The sequence below is a fragment of the Notamacropus eugenii genome, chromosome 2, assembly GCF_028372415.1.
Source record: "Notamacropus eugenii isolate mMacEug1 chromosome 2, mMacEug1.pri_v2, whole genome shotgun sequence".
In the NCBI taxonomy this organism is placed as follows: Eukaryota; Metazoa; Chordata; class Mammalia; order Diprotodontia; family Macropodidae; genus Notamacropus; species Notamacropus eugenii.
This window is the reverse complement of record NC_092873.1, coordinates 55,851,803-55,863,916: the sequence shown is the minus strand read 5'-3', so window position 1 is coordinate 55,863,916 and position 12,114 is coordinate 55,851,803. Positions and strand designations below refer to the sequence as shown.

General features: G+C 49.6%; 1 protein-coding gene across 2 annotated transcripts in view; it reads right to left on the bottom strand.

Annotated features, from left to right (window-relative positions):
* IGF2BP2 (insulin like growth factor 2 mRNA binding protein 2) overlaps positions 1-12,114 on the bottom strand; it is a 136,761-nt gene that overhangs the window by 36,316 nt on the left and 88,331 nt on the right. For both annotated transcript variants that reach the window (XM_072640407.1, XM_072640408.1), the window contains exon 3: positions 1,882-1,930. In XM_072640407.1, the coding sequence (XP_072496508.1) occupies positions 1,882-1,930 (49 nt within the window). The remainder of the gene's footprint in view (positions 1-1,881; positions 1,931-12,114) is intronic.

Sequence of the window (12,114 nt, the reverse complement as noted above, 5' to 3'; positions counted from 1 at the left end):
GAGAAAGGAAGGAAATAGAGAAAGAAGGAGAAAGGAAGGAAATAGGGAAAGAAGGAGAGAAAGAAGGGAAAAGAAAAAGACAAAGAAGAAAGAAAGGAGACAGAGGAAAGAAGGAAGGGGGAAGGAGGGACAGAGGGGGAGGGGACAGAGGGAGGAAGGGAGAGAAAGGGGAAGAATAGAGAGAAAGTGAGAGAGAGAAAAGGAAGGGGAGAAAAGAAGGAGAGGAGACAAAGAGGGATGGGGGAGGAGAAAGAGATCGGAAATGAGGAGAGAGATACAGAGGGAGGGGAAAGGAAAAACAGGCAGCAGGGAAAGAGAGGGAGGGAGACAAAGGGAGTGAGAGAGATAGTTAAAGAGAAATGGAGGGAGGGAGCTGGAGTGGGAGAGACAGGAGGGAGGAGACAAAAGAGAGTGAGAGAGATGAGAGAAAAAAGTGAGAGAGGGACAGAACAAGGGGAGGGCAGGGAGAGACAGAGGCCCTGAGGAAGGAGAGTGGAGGGAAGGAGGGGGAGATAGAGGTGGGAGGACAGAGGGGCAGGTAGACAGGCAAAGAGAGCAGCCATGCCTGGCACTCATGCAGGGATCATGCTCAGGGATGTTGGCTTGGTAGTCAGAACCAGAGGCTCCTTGATCTAAAACTTCAAGGGGCTGAAGAGACCACTGAGCACCACCCTCCCCCCATATTTCACAAAAAAAGGAAACCGAGGCACAGGGAGTTGAAAGAACTTGAATCAAGTCACACAGGAGTCAGCTCTGTCAGAGGTGAATGCAGGGAGCTCCTCTGCTCCCAAAAACAGTGCTCTGTCCATGGTGGCCCTCTGTATGGAAGTGATAACGGAACTCCTAATTCCGAGCACATTAGCCTCCCAAGAGGGGAGGCCTGGAGAGAGTAGAGGGGAGAGGAAGGCAGAGGCCAGAGCCTCCCAACCTGGGTCAGGCCTTAAAAAGAGCTGTCTAAAGCTGCTGAGGCCCTTGTGGGTGGAAACCCCCAAGGGTAAGCCCCCCCCTTTAAAGCATCTCTAGCCTCAGGAAAACTGAGAGGAAAAGGCAGAGGGAGCGGAAGGTGTGAGAAGGGAGTTTTCATTTTCAATGCCTTGGAAAGAAAGGGAGGGCCTGTATCAGGAGCCTGGGGTGGGGGATGGCCTAGCTCTCTGAAGCTCATTCAGGGGGCAGCAGGGACAGAGCTGAGGTCAGAGCCTCTGGTTCCAGTGACCCCTGAGAATCCCAAATTGAAAAGAAAATCACATCCCTTCCACATCACCATTTTCCCCATTGCGGTCTACAGAAGAAATTAAATGGGAATTTTTTGGGGGGAAGGTTTGCAGAAACCACAGGTGACATACAAGGCCCAGCAGATGACACAGAACCTTTGACCAAATACTTAACCCCAATTTTACAGTCAGGTTCTCTAAATGCCCCACGAAAGGAAAAGAAAACATTCAGACTTCTGTGGTGTGAAGGGAGGTCCACAGCATTTGATGCAGAATTTCCAGATCCCAGACCGAACCCTGAGATGTGGAGGGAATAACTGTAAAAGGACAAAGGACTTGGTAGGGGTATAAAGGTAGTCCTTAAATAACAAAACAAGGAAAGAAGGGCCTGAGCATCACAGATAGGGTCCTTAGAAGCTTTAGACAGGACAACCGGTCATTGTTACAGATGAGGAACTGAGGGTCAGAGAAGTCAGGTCATCTGATCAAATGTTCATTTTACAGATGAGGAAACTGAGGCACCTAGAGGTTAAACCTCAGGGTACAAAGTGGCTGAACCTGCCTTTAAACCAGTTGGCTCCAAAACCAACATTCCCCCCTACTGTGCTCTGCCACCTTAACTGGGGGGTGTGGGGTGGGGAAGGTTTACAGGGTGAATGGCCTTACTTACCTCCCACTGCAAGTGAGGGGGGATGTTCCGAATCTGGAGCTTCCTGCTCCTGCAAAGAAAAAAATAGAGATTGTGACAGTGTTTTTCCAGGTGCCCAGTGTGGTGGTGCCCCCAGCACTGTTACAGCCTGGCCAGGAGAGGCATGTCTGTCACCCTCAGCCTGTTTCAACACTGAACTTTCAATGCTGTCCAGCAGGTCTGTGGGCCTTTGTTCTCCCCTCATGTGTGTAGAGGGAGAAGGAATCCTAACCCCGTCCCCACCCTAATTTCATACCTGAATAAACCACCACAACTACCCCTCCCCCCAAAAAAAGAAAGAAAAATGAAACTGGGCATTATTTCACCCAGTTTACAGATGAAGAAATAGAGGATCTGAGAGGCTAACTGACCTGGTCACAGTTATAAGACTAGCACATCTGAGGTAAGATTGGAACCTGGGCCTTCCTGACGCCCAAGTTCAAGTTCACTTCTCTTTCTATCCCCCCCCATGTTAACAATCAGGTACCATCCTGCTCTTTGTGTCCACCAAACAAGTCACCTGCCCCTCAGTGTCAGCTGCACAAACCGACAAGACGACATAAAAGAACATTTCCTAGAAGTTGGGCCTAAAAGAAGGCGCAGCCTGGACACATATTAGCTTCTTCCTCGGATGCCAAAGACTGGGGAACGACACTGCCCGTCGCCTCGATCAACATCACCAGCCTGTCCTGCAATGGGGGGCAGCCACACTTTCCCAAATCCATTGTGGTGGACTCACTCCATGAGAGATGCCTGCACTGCAGACAAAAGAGAAAAACAGATAGACAGAGACAGAGACAGGAGAGAAAGGGGTGGGGGAGACAGAGAGAGAGAAGGGAGGGAAGGAGGGGAAGGGAAGAGGGGGGAGAGAAGAGGGGGAAGAGGGAGAGAGGGAAAGAGGGAGAGAGAGGAAGAGACAGAGAGAGGAAGAGACAGAGAGAGGAAATAAAGGGTGAGAGGGAAGGGAAGGGAGGAGGGACAGAGAGAAGGAGGAGAAGGGAGGGAGGGAGGGAAGGAGGGGAAGGGGGAGAGGGGAGTAGGGAGAGAGAGAAAGAGGAGAAGGAAGGGAAGGAGAGAGAAGGGAAGAGGGGAAGAGGGAAAGAGGGAGAGGGAGGAGGAGCCAGAGAGGAGAGAAAGGAGAAGAGGAAAGGGAGAAGGAGAGAGAGGAAGAGGAGGAGAGGGGAGGGAAGGGGGAGAAGGGAAGGGGGAGAGAGAGGGAAAAAAGGGAGGAGACAGAGAGAGGAGAGAAAGAGGGAAGGGGGAGAGAAAGGGAAAGGGGGAGGGGAGGAGAGAGGTGGGAAGAGAAGGGAGGGGGAGGGGAGAGGGAGAAGGTGGGAGGGATGTTGTGAGCCAAGTAATAAGTGGATGAGTGAGTTCATTACCTGAATGGAAGGGCAGACACAAAATCAATTTACTTCTAGAATTCTGACTTTTCAAAAAGAGAGATGGGTCCTATTGGCCTTGATGTGGACCTGCAACGGCTTCCTGCTTCTCTCTAAGGCACAAAACTGGTTTGGCAAACGGCAGAGCTGGAAGGAAAGAATTGCAACCAAACCTTCTCCAGTGAAAGTCTGGCTCAAGCCCCGCCCCCATTGCGGGGGGGGGGGGGGGGGGGGGCGGGATGTGGCCGCCCAGCAGCTCCATCTCCTCTCAGACAACAGGAATCCCAAACAGCCTCTTCTACTGCATTTTCATTTAAGAAACCCTAGGACTTGAACCCTGACCACGAGTCTCAAAAACCCACCTTCTGTCCACTACCCCCAAAGTTCTGTTAAGCACAAGAGGCACAAACAAGGATTATTTTCCTGAACAGCGAGAATACCTTTTATAACAATTTCATAATCAAATCAGAAAACAAAGGACGCAAAGAGAGAATGAACAATGACTTTGGCATTGACAAACCCTGAAATCAAATCTCAGCTCTGCCACTTGGCATCTGGGGTACCTTGGGCACGTCACTTAATTTCTGTGGGACTCAGTTTCTCCCTCTATACAATGAAGGGGTTGGATGACCTCCAGCCTGACATCTTCCTATAAGTCAATTACACTGTCCAGGCCACGAGTTCACTGATTTCCATAGGATGCCAGAGGATTAAATGGTCTCCCAGATCAGAGCGGGGGTCCATCAAGCACCTGGCCCAGCACCTTTGGAAACCACCACTGTGAGTTCTGTCTGGATAATCTAACTATGAAAGAGGCCCAGTGAGGCCATCTCATCCCTAACGCCTCCCTGGAGTCCTGTGAGGAACAGGAAAATGATCTAGCCTTGGTGGGGCTATTTGGGGCTGATCGATGATGAGACAAAAAGAAAAAAATTGGGTCTCTCTCAATGCTTTTGCCAAAAGAACAAAATACAGACAAAAATCTCTTTGCCATGTCTGCGAATGTGCTGAGCCCAGCCCTGTCCAGGTTCCCTGGGTTTACACCATAGGCACTTCAGGGTTTGATTACTTGGTAAGAAATATGAATTCTTTGCTACACAGAACCTACTTGAGGTTCCTTTATTAATTAAATGAATTGTATTAATGAAATAATTCATCGTTAATTGCAGACCCGGGAGGTCACACAGTCTCAGCCACTTTGTAGCTGGGCTTTCATCTGGTACAGGACATTCCTGGAAGCTCAGCTCCCTCTACTAATACAGGTCAGCGCTTCCTTTGTCCTGTACATTCCTCCTGGGTCTTGGTCAGCCAGCAGGACCCCCAGGTAGGCCACCTTTCTCTCCCTCACCCCTGGGGCTTCTCTCTCCTTTATTTCCAAGATGATCAAAGTGAGATCCAGGGAGTAAACCCATGATTAAGTGCCTGAGGTCCCACATTGTACATGGCAGAGCTGGAATCTGAACTTCCCAATCTCACACTCTTTCCATCAGAACTCCCTGAGCATTCTGCCCCTTGACTTGAGCAAATTGAGGCCCTGGAGACACACCCTAAGACCCCTTGAGCATCCGTCCTCTTCCTCTTTTCCTCTTCGCTCTCCTTGGTGAGCACTGGGACATCGGCGACTATTGTTGGCCTTGGTTGGGGAACTGTGCGGTCCAATACTCCGTCATCAATGAGCAAATGCACACACCACAGCTCCCAATCCATCGGTCAGAATTTATTAAGCAGCTACTGGATGCCAAGTCCTTGTCTGGCGCTGGGGATGCAGAAAGAAGAATGAAGCCTGTACCTGCCTGCGGGAAGCTTACATGCTTAGGAAAGAGAATTCATACACAGAGATACAAGACACATACACAGTAGAAATGAGCAAATTGAGGTTAGAGGAGGCGCTAGCTGCCAGGGACTTAGGAGATGGCGCACGAGCTGATGTTTGTCAGAAGCCAGAAAGAGAGGAAGAACAAGGGGATTCTAGGCAATTCTCTGTGCCAGGCACTGTACCAGACTCTGGGGCTACCAACAGGCCCTGCCCTCAAGGAGCTTACATTCTGGGAGGAGAGCTAGGGAGGAACACCTGGGTCAAGTCCTAAAAGGTGGAAAGAAAGCAGGTAGTAAAGTAGGGCATTTTAGGCATAAGGGACCATCTATGCAAAGGCGTGGAGACAGGAGATGACATCATGCATAACATGATTCACTCTGTCCAACGGCTGGTGCAGCAGAGACAGTACTGGCTAGAGTCAGAAGGTCTAGATGTGAGACCTATCTCAGCCCTCTACCAGCTGTGTGACTGTGGGCAAGTCACTTGCCCTTCTCCACGGGGAAAAGGAGGGGGTTGGACCAGATGACCTCTGGAGTTCCTGCCAGCTCTGATATTCTAGTAGGCACCAAGAACCTCAGGATCTGGCAAGTGCCCCAGGGCGCCATCCCTGCTGGCTCCCCTGGTTCCCACCTGGCCTGAGTGCCACCTCCAGGTGCCACCAGCTGGTGCCACTTTAAAAAAAATTGGAAATGAATTCTAATACAGAGAATGCAAACAACATTTTATAAATGTAGAGCTCAGAGGGAGCATTTTGAAATGCTTATCCACCCAAATTTAAAAATGAAATAGTCACCAATATAATGCAGGTGGGGGAAACCAAAGGGCTCCGAAGGGGCCCACATGTTTAAAAGGCCCCCTGCCTCTCTTGGGTGCCCTTCTGGGAGAGTTCCCATTTGCTTTCTCCAGTAGCTGCTGCAAGGAGGCTCTAACTAGTTAACAGGCTGCCAGGCACCTGAATACCAATTGACCCAACTCTCCTCAGCTGGGGCAAAGCTCATGCTTATGACTTTCCAAGGCTTAGTCAAGCTCTATTATCATCAAGAGTCTGGATATGAGAGGAAACAAGTAGGTCTTCATTGAAGGTTAGAAAATCTTTTTGATCTGCTGAGATTTGTCCTAATTGTTATTGGCAATGTCACACGAGTAAGATGCCTCACACCTTCCTCCCCAACCCACCAGCCAACCAAACTACCCAGTGATCTTTAGGTGGGGGAGTCTGAAAACAGACAACTGTGGTGTAGCACCTAGCTAAACAGCCATGGAACCCCATGGCTACCCAGCCTGGAAGACCATATTGGGGGTCTAGGTTGAGAGCCATCCTGGGGGTCCATTCTGGATTCTGAACAGATTCTAGAGTCTAGAAGGTCCCCTCACAATGTCTGATGCCCAGGCACTTAGTGGGGAAATAGATCTCTGTGAGCCAACTGTCTCTGTGTTCAGTGAGGGATTCCATACAATGGAGCCCAACAGGTTTCCCCAGAGGTGACTCCCAGGTTCCTGGCCACCATGGACAGAAACGCATTTCATTAACTCAGAGGTGGAAGCATTTTATCTGTGCCCTTCATTAATTTTGAAATCCACCTCCAGTTCTTCTGGACATAACGTGAGGATGGAGATACCACTCCAAGTGAGGACATGGGACCACTCAGGAGAACTACTTGACATCATCGAGGATGTCAAGCTCTAATTCCTTACCCAACCCTTCTTTAAAATTTACAGAAACCAGGAGGCACAAGGATGATTACGTACAACACAATACAACACAACACATCTTTGTTGAGATACAAAACGAAGGTGGTAGAAAAGCTGTGATGGCCAAGTCACTCCCTAAGGCTATTAAAGGCTGCAAAGACCTAAGTTTCTTAGCTGAGGGAGCTCACTCCCAGGACCAAGAATTGATCTCCTGTTGTCACTTTTATCCAGGTATCTGGATAAAATGGAGGGGGGACAATTCAAGCAGAAAAAGGAAGCAATTCAGCCCCCCAAATTATGATTAAAACTGAGCAGTTGGATCAAAGGCTGGAAGGGACAACTGAGGTCAGCTAGTCTAATCCCCTCATTTTTTAATAAGGGAAACTGAGTTCCACAGAGCTTAAAGGCTTGGGCCAAGGTCACATGGGAAATAAGGGTCAGAGGGGGATTGGAACTTAGATGCCCTTACTCCAAACCTCTTAACAGAGGTACCAGGAGGGCACTCAAGATGGGGAATGTTTCCAACACCACCTGTCCAGATGGCATGAGAGATTTCATGCTGTCTTGAGGGGTAGCCAACTTCTGCCAAGGCAGATCAATCAGCTAACAAACCTTGATTCCATCAGCCAAAGAAGAGCCCCAAGGAGAAGTGCAAAGGGCTGCCCCCTCAACGTGTCAAAGAGGAGTCTGGATGACCCACTTCTGGGACACTGTCTAGGGGAACTACTGCTTGGGGAATCCACCTGCAGGTCTCTTCCAACTCTCAACAGTCCTGGATAATCAAGAAGTGGGGAGACACAAACATGCACAAAGCATGAAGGATGGTGCCCCTGACTATCAGAGCTGGCCCCAACAGGAGCCTCTACCCACAGCTGAACTCCCCACCAAAAGCCGTTTGCCGATCTGCTGACTTCCTTCCTTTGGGAGCATTATCAAGAAAGCATTAGGAGGAAGGGGGAGAGAAGGGACAGAGACAGACAGAAACAGAGATAGGCAAAAATAGAGAGACAGACATCGGATAGGCCAAGAGCGACAGAATGGAGTGAGTCCTTCAGCAAGGTTCTCTACCTGGAGAAGTGGTCAGCAGGATTTTCTAGGCAGATTAGCCTCCATCGAGGCCTGTTAGCCTTCATTTCTAACCTGTCTGCCTTTTAAATCTACCACAAATTAAATATTCCCTCCTTACATTAAAAAAAAAAATCACAAGAGCTAATGGTCAGGTCAGCCTCGGACAGACGGACAGAGAGACAGTCCTCAACAATCAGCAGGAGGAGGAAAAAACCAAACAAACCAATCACTAGAAGTCCAGTAGAAAGACTTGTGCAAAAACTGAGTTGTACATTAGGAACAGAGCACAAAGCATTACAAGGAATTTCCACGGCTGTGGGTTTTTTCCCACACATTTCAGAACATACATAGAAAATGGAGTCCTTTGAACAGTCACTGGGAGAGGCTGTACAGAGTAAGCTAACAGCAGTGGTTTCTTCTATGAACAGATAACAATCACAACACAGCAATGAGGCAGAGAGGCAGAGGAGAGAAAGGACCGATCAATCTGGGAATCAGAGGACCTGGGTTCGAGCCCCACCTCAACCACATCACTTCATTTCCCCAGGCAACTCTTAGTGAAAGTAAATTTCAGAGCAGGTGCCCTTCTACATTAGTAAAGGAAGTTCCCTCCCTGGGAATTCCCTCCATCACATTCACAGGGCCTATCCCCAATAATGTAGTAAGAGCTGACACGTAGCAGTTTTCTCCCCCCAGATTTACAAAGCACTTTACAAACAGTTAAGTTCGTCCTCACAACACCCCTGTGAGGTAGGTGTTGTCATGACCATCCCCATTTGACAGATGAGGAAAACTGAGGCTCGGAGAGGTTAAGTGACTTGCCCAGAGTTACATAGCTAATAAGTGGCCAGAGGTGGGATTTGAGCCCAGGTCCTCCTGATTCCAAGTCCACCACTCTTCTCCTGAGGCTGTCAGATGAAACCATGTTACCAGGGGCCCTTAGTTTCACGATAAGCTTGGCAGGCATCAAACAACTGATGTAACATTGTTACAGCAGGCCCGGTGGAATTAGCGGGGAGTCAGATTTACGTGTGCGTGTGTGTGTGTGTGTGTGTGTGTGTGTGTGTGTGTGTGTGAGAGAGAGAGAGTGAGAGAGAGAGTGTGTGTGTGTATGTGTGTGAGAGAGAGAGAGTATGAGAGTATGAGAGTGTGTGTGTGTGTGTGTGTGTGTGTGTGTGTGCATGAGAGAGAGAGAGAGAGAGAGAGAGAGAGAGAGAGAGAGAGAGAGTGTGTGTGTGTGTGTGTGTGTGTGTGTACATTTGAAAGGCAGTGTTGCCCACTGAATGGGGAGCCAGCCAGTCAGGAAGACTCGGGTCCAAATCCTGCCTCGGCCACGTACCCACTGTGTGAGCCTGGACAAGTCACTTGACCTCTCAGTGACCCAGGCAACTCTCCTAAGCCTGTCAGATGCAGAGCAGGGTGCCGATCTGCATTGGTAGAGGGAGTTTCCTTATTGGGAGTTCCCTATCCCAAAGAAATCACAGGAACAGTCCAAAAAGAAAATCCCCAGCACCCAGCACGGTAACCTGGCGCATAGGCGGCGCTTACCTCGCTACGCTGTGGGCATCTCATTCATCACGGAGCAGCTTCTTTCATCTGAAAAGGAAGAGAAGGCCACCTCCCCGAGAACACAAGTGAGGAAAAGACCAAACTCATTCATGAGAAGCAAGGCCTTTGAAACCCAACAGACGCAGAACGGTACGGAAACCCCTCAGTGTATCAACTTAACTTACAGCCATCTGCTAGGTGCTCCCAGTTTACAAGACTGAGCAGCCTTCGCTCCCGCTCCCACCCAGACCTCTCCCTTGACCAGGGCCAGGTAGAGCATCGTTGCTGCGGACACTTCCGTAGCTTAACTGTGGCCAAGGGAGTGTCGGAACTGTCGAATCCTGAAACAGATCAGGAGAATCAAGAAATTCACATCCCTGAGCTTTGGAGGGGTGGGGTCCCAAGCCAAAGTAAAGTGGCTCCTGGAAAGACTTGGGTATTTCCCAGAGGCCCTTGGCAGGAAGAGCAGCCTTCGGTGGCCCCCCTGAAGGAGCAGTGGGGCTGGGGAGGCTGCCAGATTCCCAGAAAGACACATGTCAGGGTCTAGGCCATTTCAAAGCCAAGGGAGTGATTATCTGCCAATAGGGAATTGTCAGCAATAAGTGACAATAGCATCACCAAAAGAGAACATCTTTTTACAAATGAGAAACGCCTTTTTAATTTTAAACCACTAAAGAAAATCAATCATCAGTGAGTTCCAAAGAGCCCAGATTCAAATCCTGATGTTACCATTTTTTTAACCTGTGTGACACGGGAAAGTCACTTGACATGCCCAGGTTTCCATTTTCTCAGCTGTACAATGAAGGAGCAGGCTTGTATGAGTGTTAAGGTCCCTTCTTACTCTCAATAGATTCGCAATCTATTTTTTCCCTTTTTGACATTAATATAAACATAGGAAAACTTCTCTAATTCCAATGAATTATGGGAAGATACAAAAAAAGAGGCAAAGGACAGTCCTTGCTCTCAAGGAGCTCACAATCTGGCAAGGGAGACAAGAAGCAAACATACAGAAATACAGAGCAAGCTCTATCCAGGCTAAACAGGAAATCGTGAACAAAGAGAAAGCACCAGAATCACGAGGACCTAGGGAAGAGATTCGAGCTGGGCCTTAGGAAGACAGCAGGGTCAGCAGTCTGAGCAGAGGAGAGAGCGTTCCAGGCAAGGCAGCTTAAGGGGCAGAGCTGGTACTGAAACTGCGATTCAGCGCTCTTTCCAGTGTCCAGGATTACGGGTCCCATTTTACAGATGCAGAAATAAAAGGTTTGCCCAGGGGCCCAGGGCTTGGAACGGGAGAAGCTTGGACTCCCAGCCCGGCTCTGGGCTTATTTCTAAATGCTCCGTCCATTTCTTGGGGTGCTTAGAGAGCCCGCGCCTGCCTGGACTTCCCAATCGGGAATCAAAGGCGCCAGTGCCCACCGGTCACCTCGGCAAAGCCAGAGGAGGTGCCAGCGGACACAGGGATTGGCATTTCCCCCTCGATGGCGCCACGGACAGAAGTTCCTCCTCCTCACTCCGCGGACATCACGGTCCCGTTAGAAGGGTGCCGTGACTCAGGAGAAAGCGCTTCCTCACAGCCGGTGAGGAGCGCGGGGGCATCCACGCTGAGCGGAGTGTACAGCACCTGGCACATAGTAAGCGCTTAATAAATCAATCAATAAACACTTATTAAGTGTCTACTACGTGCCAGCCACTGTGCTAAGAGCTGAGGATAGAAAAGAAGCAAAAGACAGCCCTGCCCCCGAGAAGCTCACAATCTAACAGAGGCCACAGGCAGACACACAGAGAGGTACAACGCCAGCGTGCGCAGGAAAGAGCGGGCCGCAGGAGGAAGGCTTCCTGTAGGAAAGAGAGTTTTAGTGGGGGGGTTAAATGGAGCCAGGGAGGTCAGGAGATGGAGCAGGGCAGGGAGAACCCACGCAAGGATGGGGGACGGTCAGAGCTGAGAGGCAGAGTCTGGCTGGGGAGAGGGTTCGAGATTGGAACGTGGGGGAGGGGGGAGCTGGGTTAGGAAAGGCTTTGAATGTCAAACACAGAATTTTGTATTTGCTCCTGGATGTGAAAGGGAACCACAGGAGGGGAAGTGACCCGCTAAGACCATCTCTTTGATGGCTTAAGTGATTTTATTCAAAATTGTTTCTTAACATGTAACTGTGGATGGAAGATGGACTGGAGTGGGGAGAGACTTGAGGGTAAAGTGATGAGGATCTGCATGCACGAATACGAAGGCAGAGTCCAAGGGGAGAAGGGAGATAATTGGAGAGGTGCTGTAGAGTTGGAATTGGCAGACCTTGGATAAGGAGTGAGGGGTGGGGGGAAGATCACTGGGTATCCAAGATGACTCCTAAGTTGTGAGCCCAAGAAACTGGGGGCCCTCTACAGAAACAGGGAAGGTAAGAGAAGGGGTTCTGTTTTGGACATCTTGACTTCAAGAGGTCTACTGGACAGACATCCAGCTAGAGATGTGTGACTGGAGGTTAGCAGAGAAAGTGAGGCAGGAGAGGTCGACTTAAGAATCATCAGCTAAGGGGGCAACTAAATCCTTTTGACTTGGCTGTCATTCTCTTTTGCCAAAGAAACTGAGACTCATACCCAGCTGCAGGACCTGGGCCAAGGTCCCACAGCTATCTCTGTACATGGATTGGGAGTAAACTCGTTGAGTTCTGAGCTCCCTTCCTAGGATACTCTGATTCAGTGGTGCAGAGATAGGGT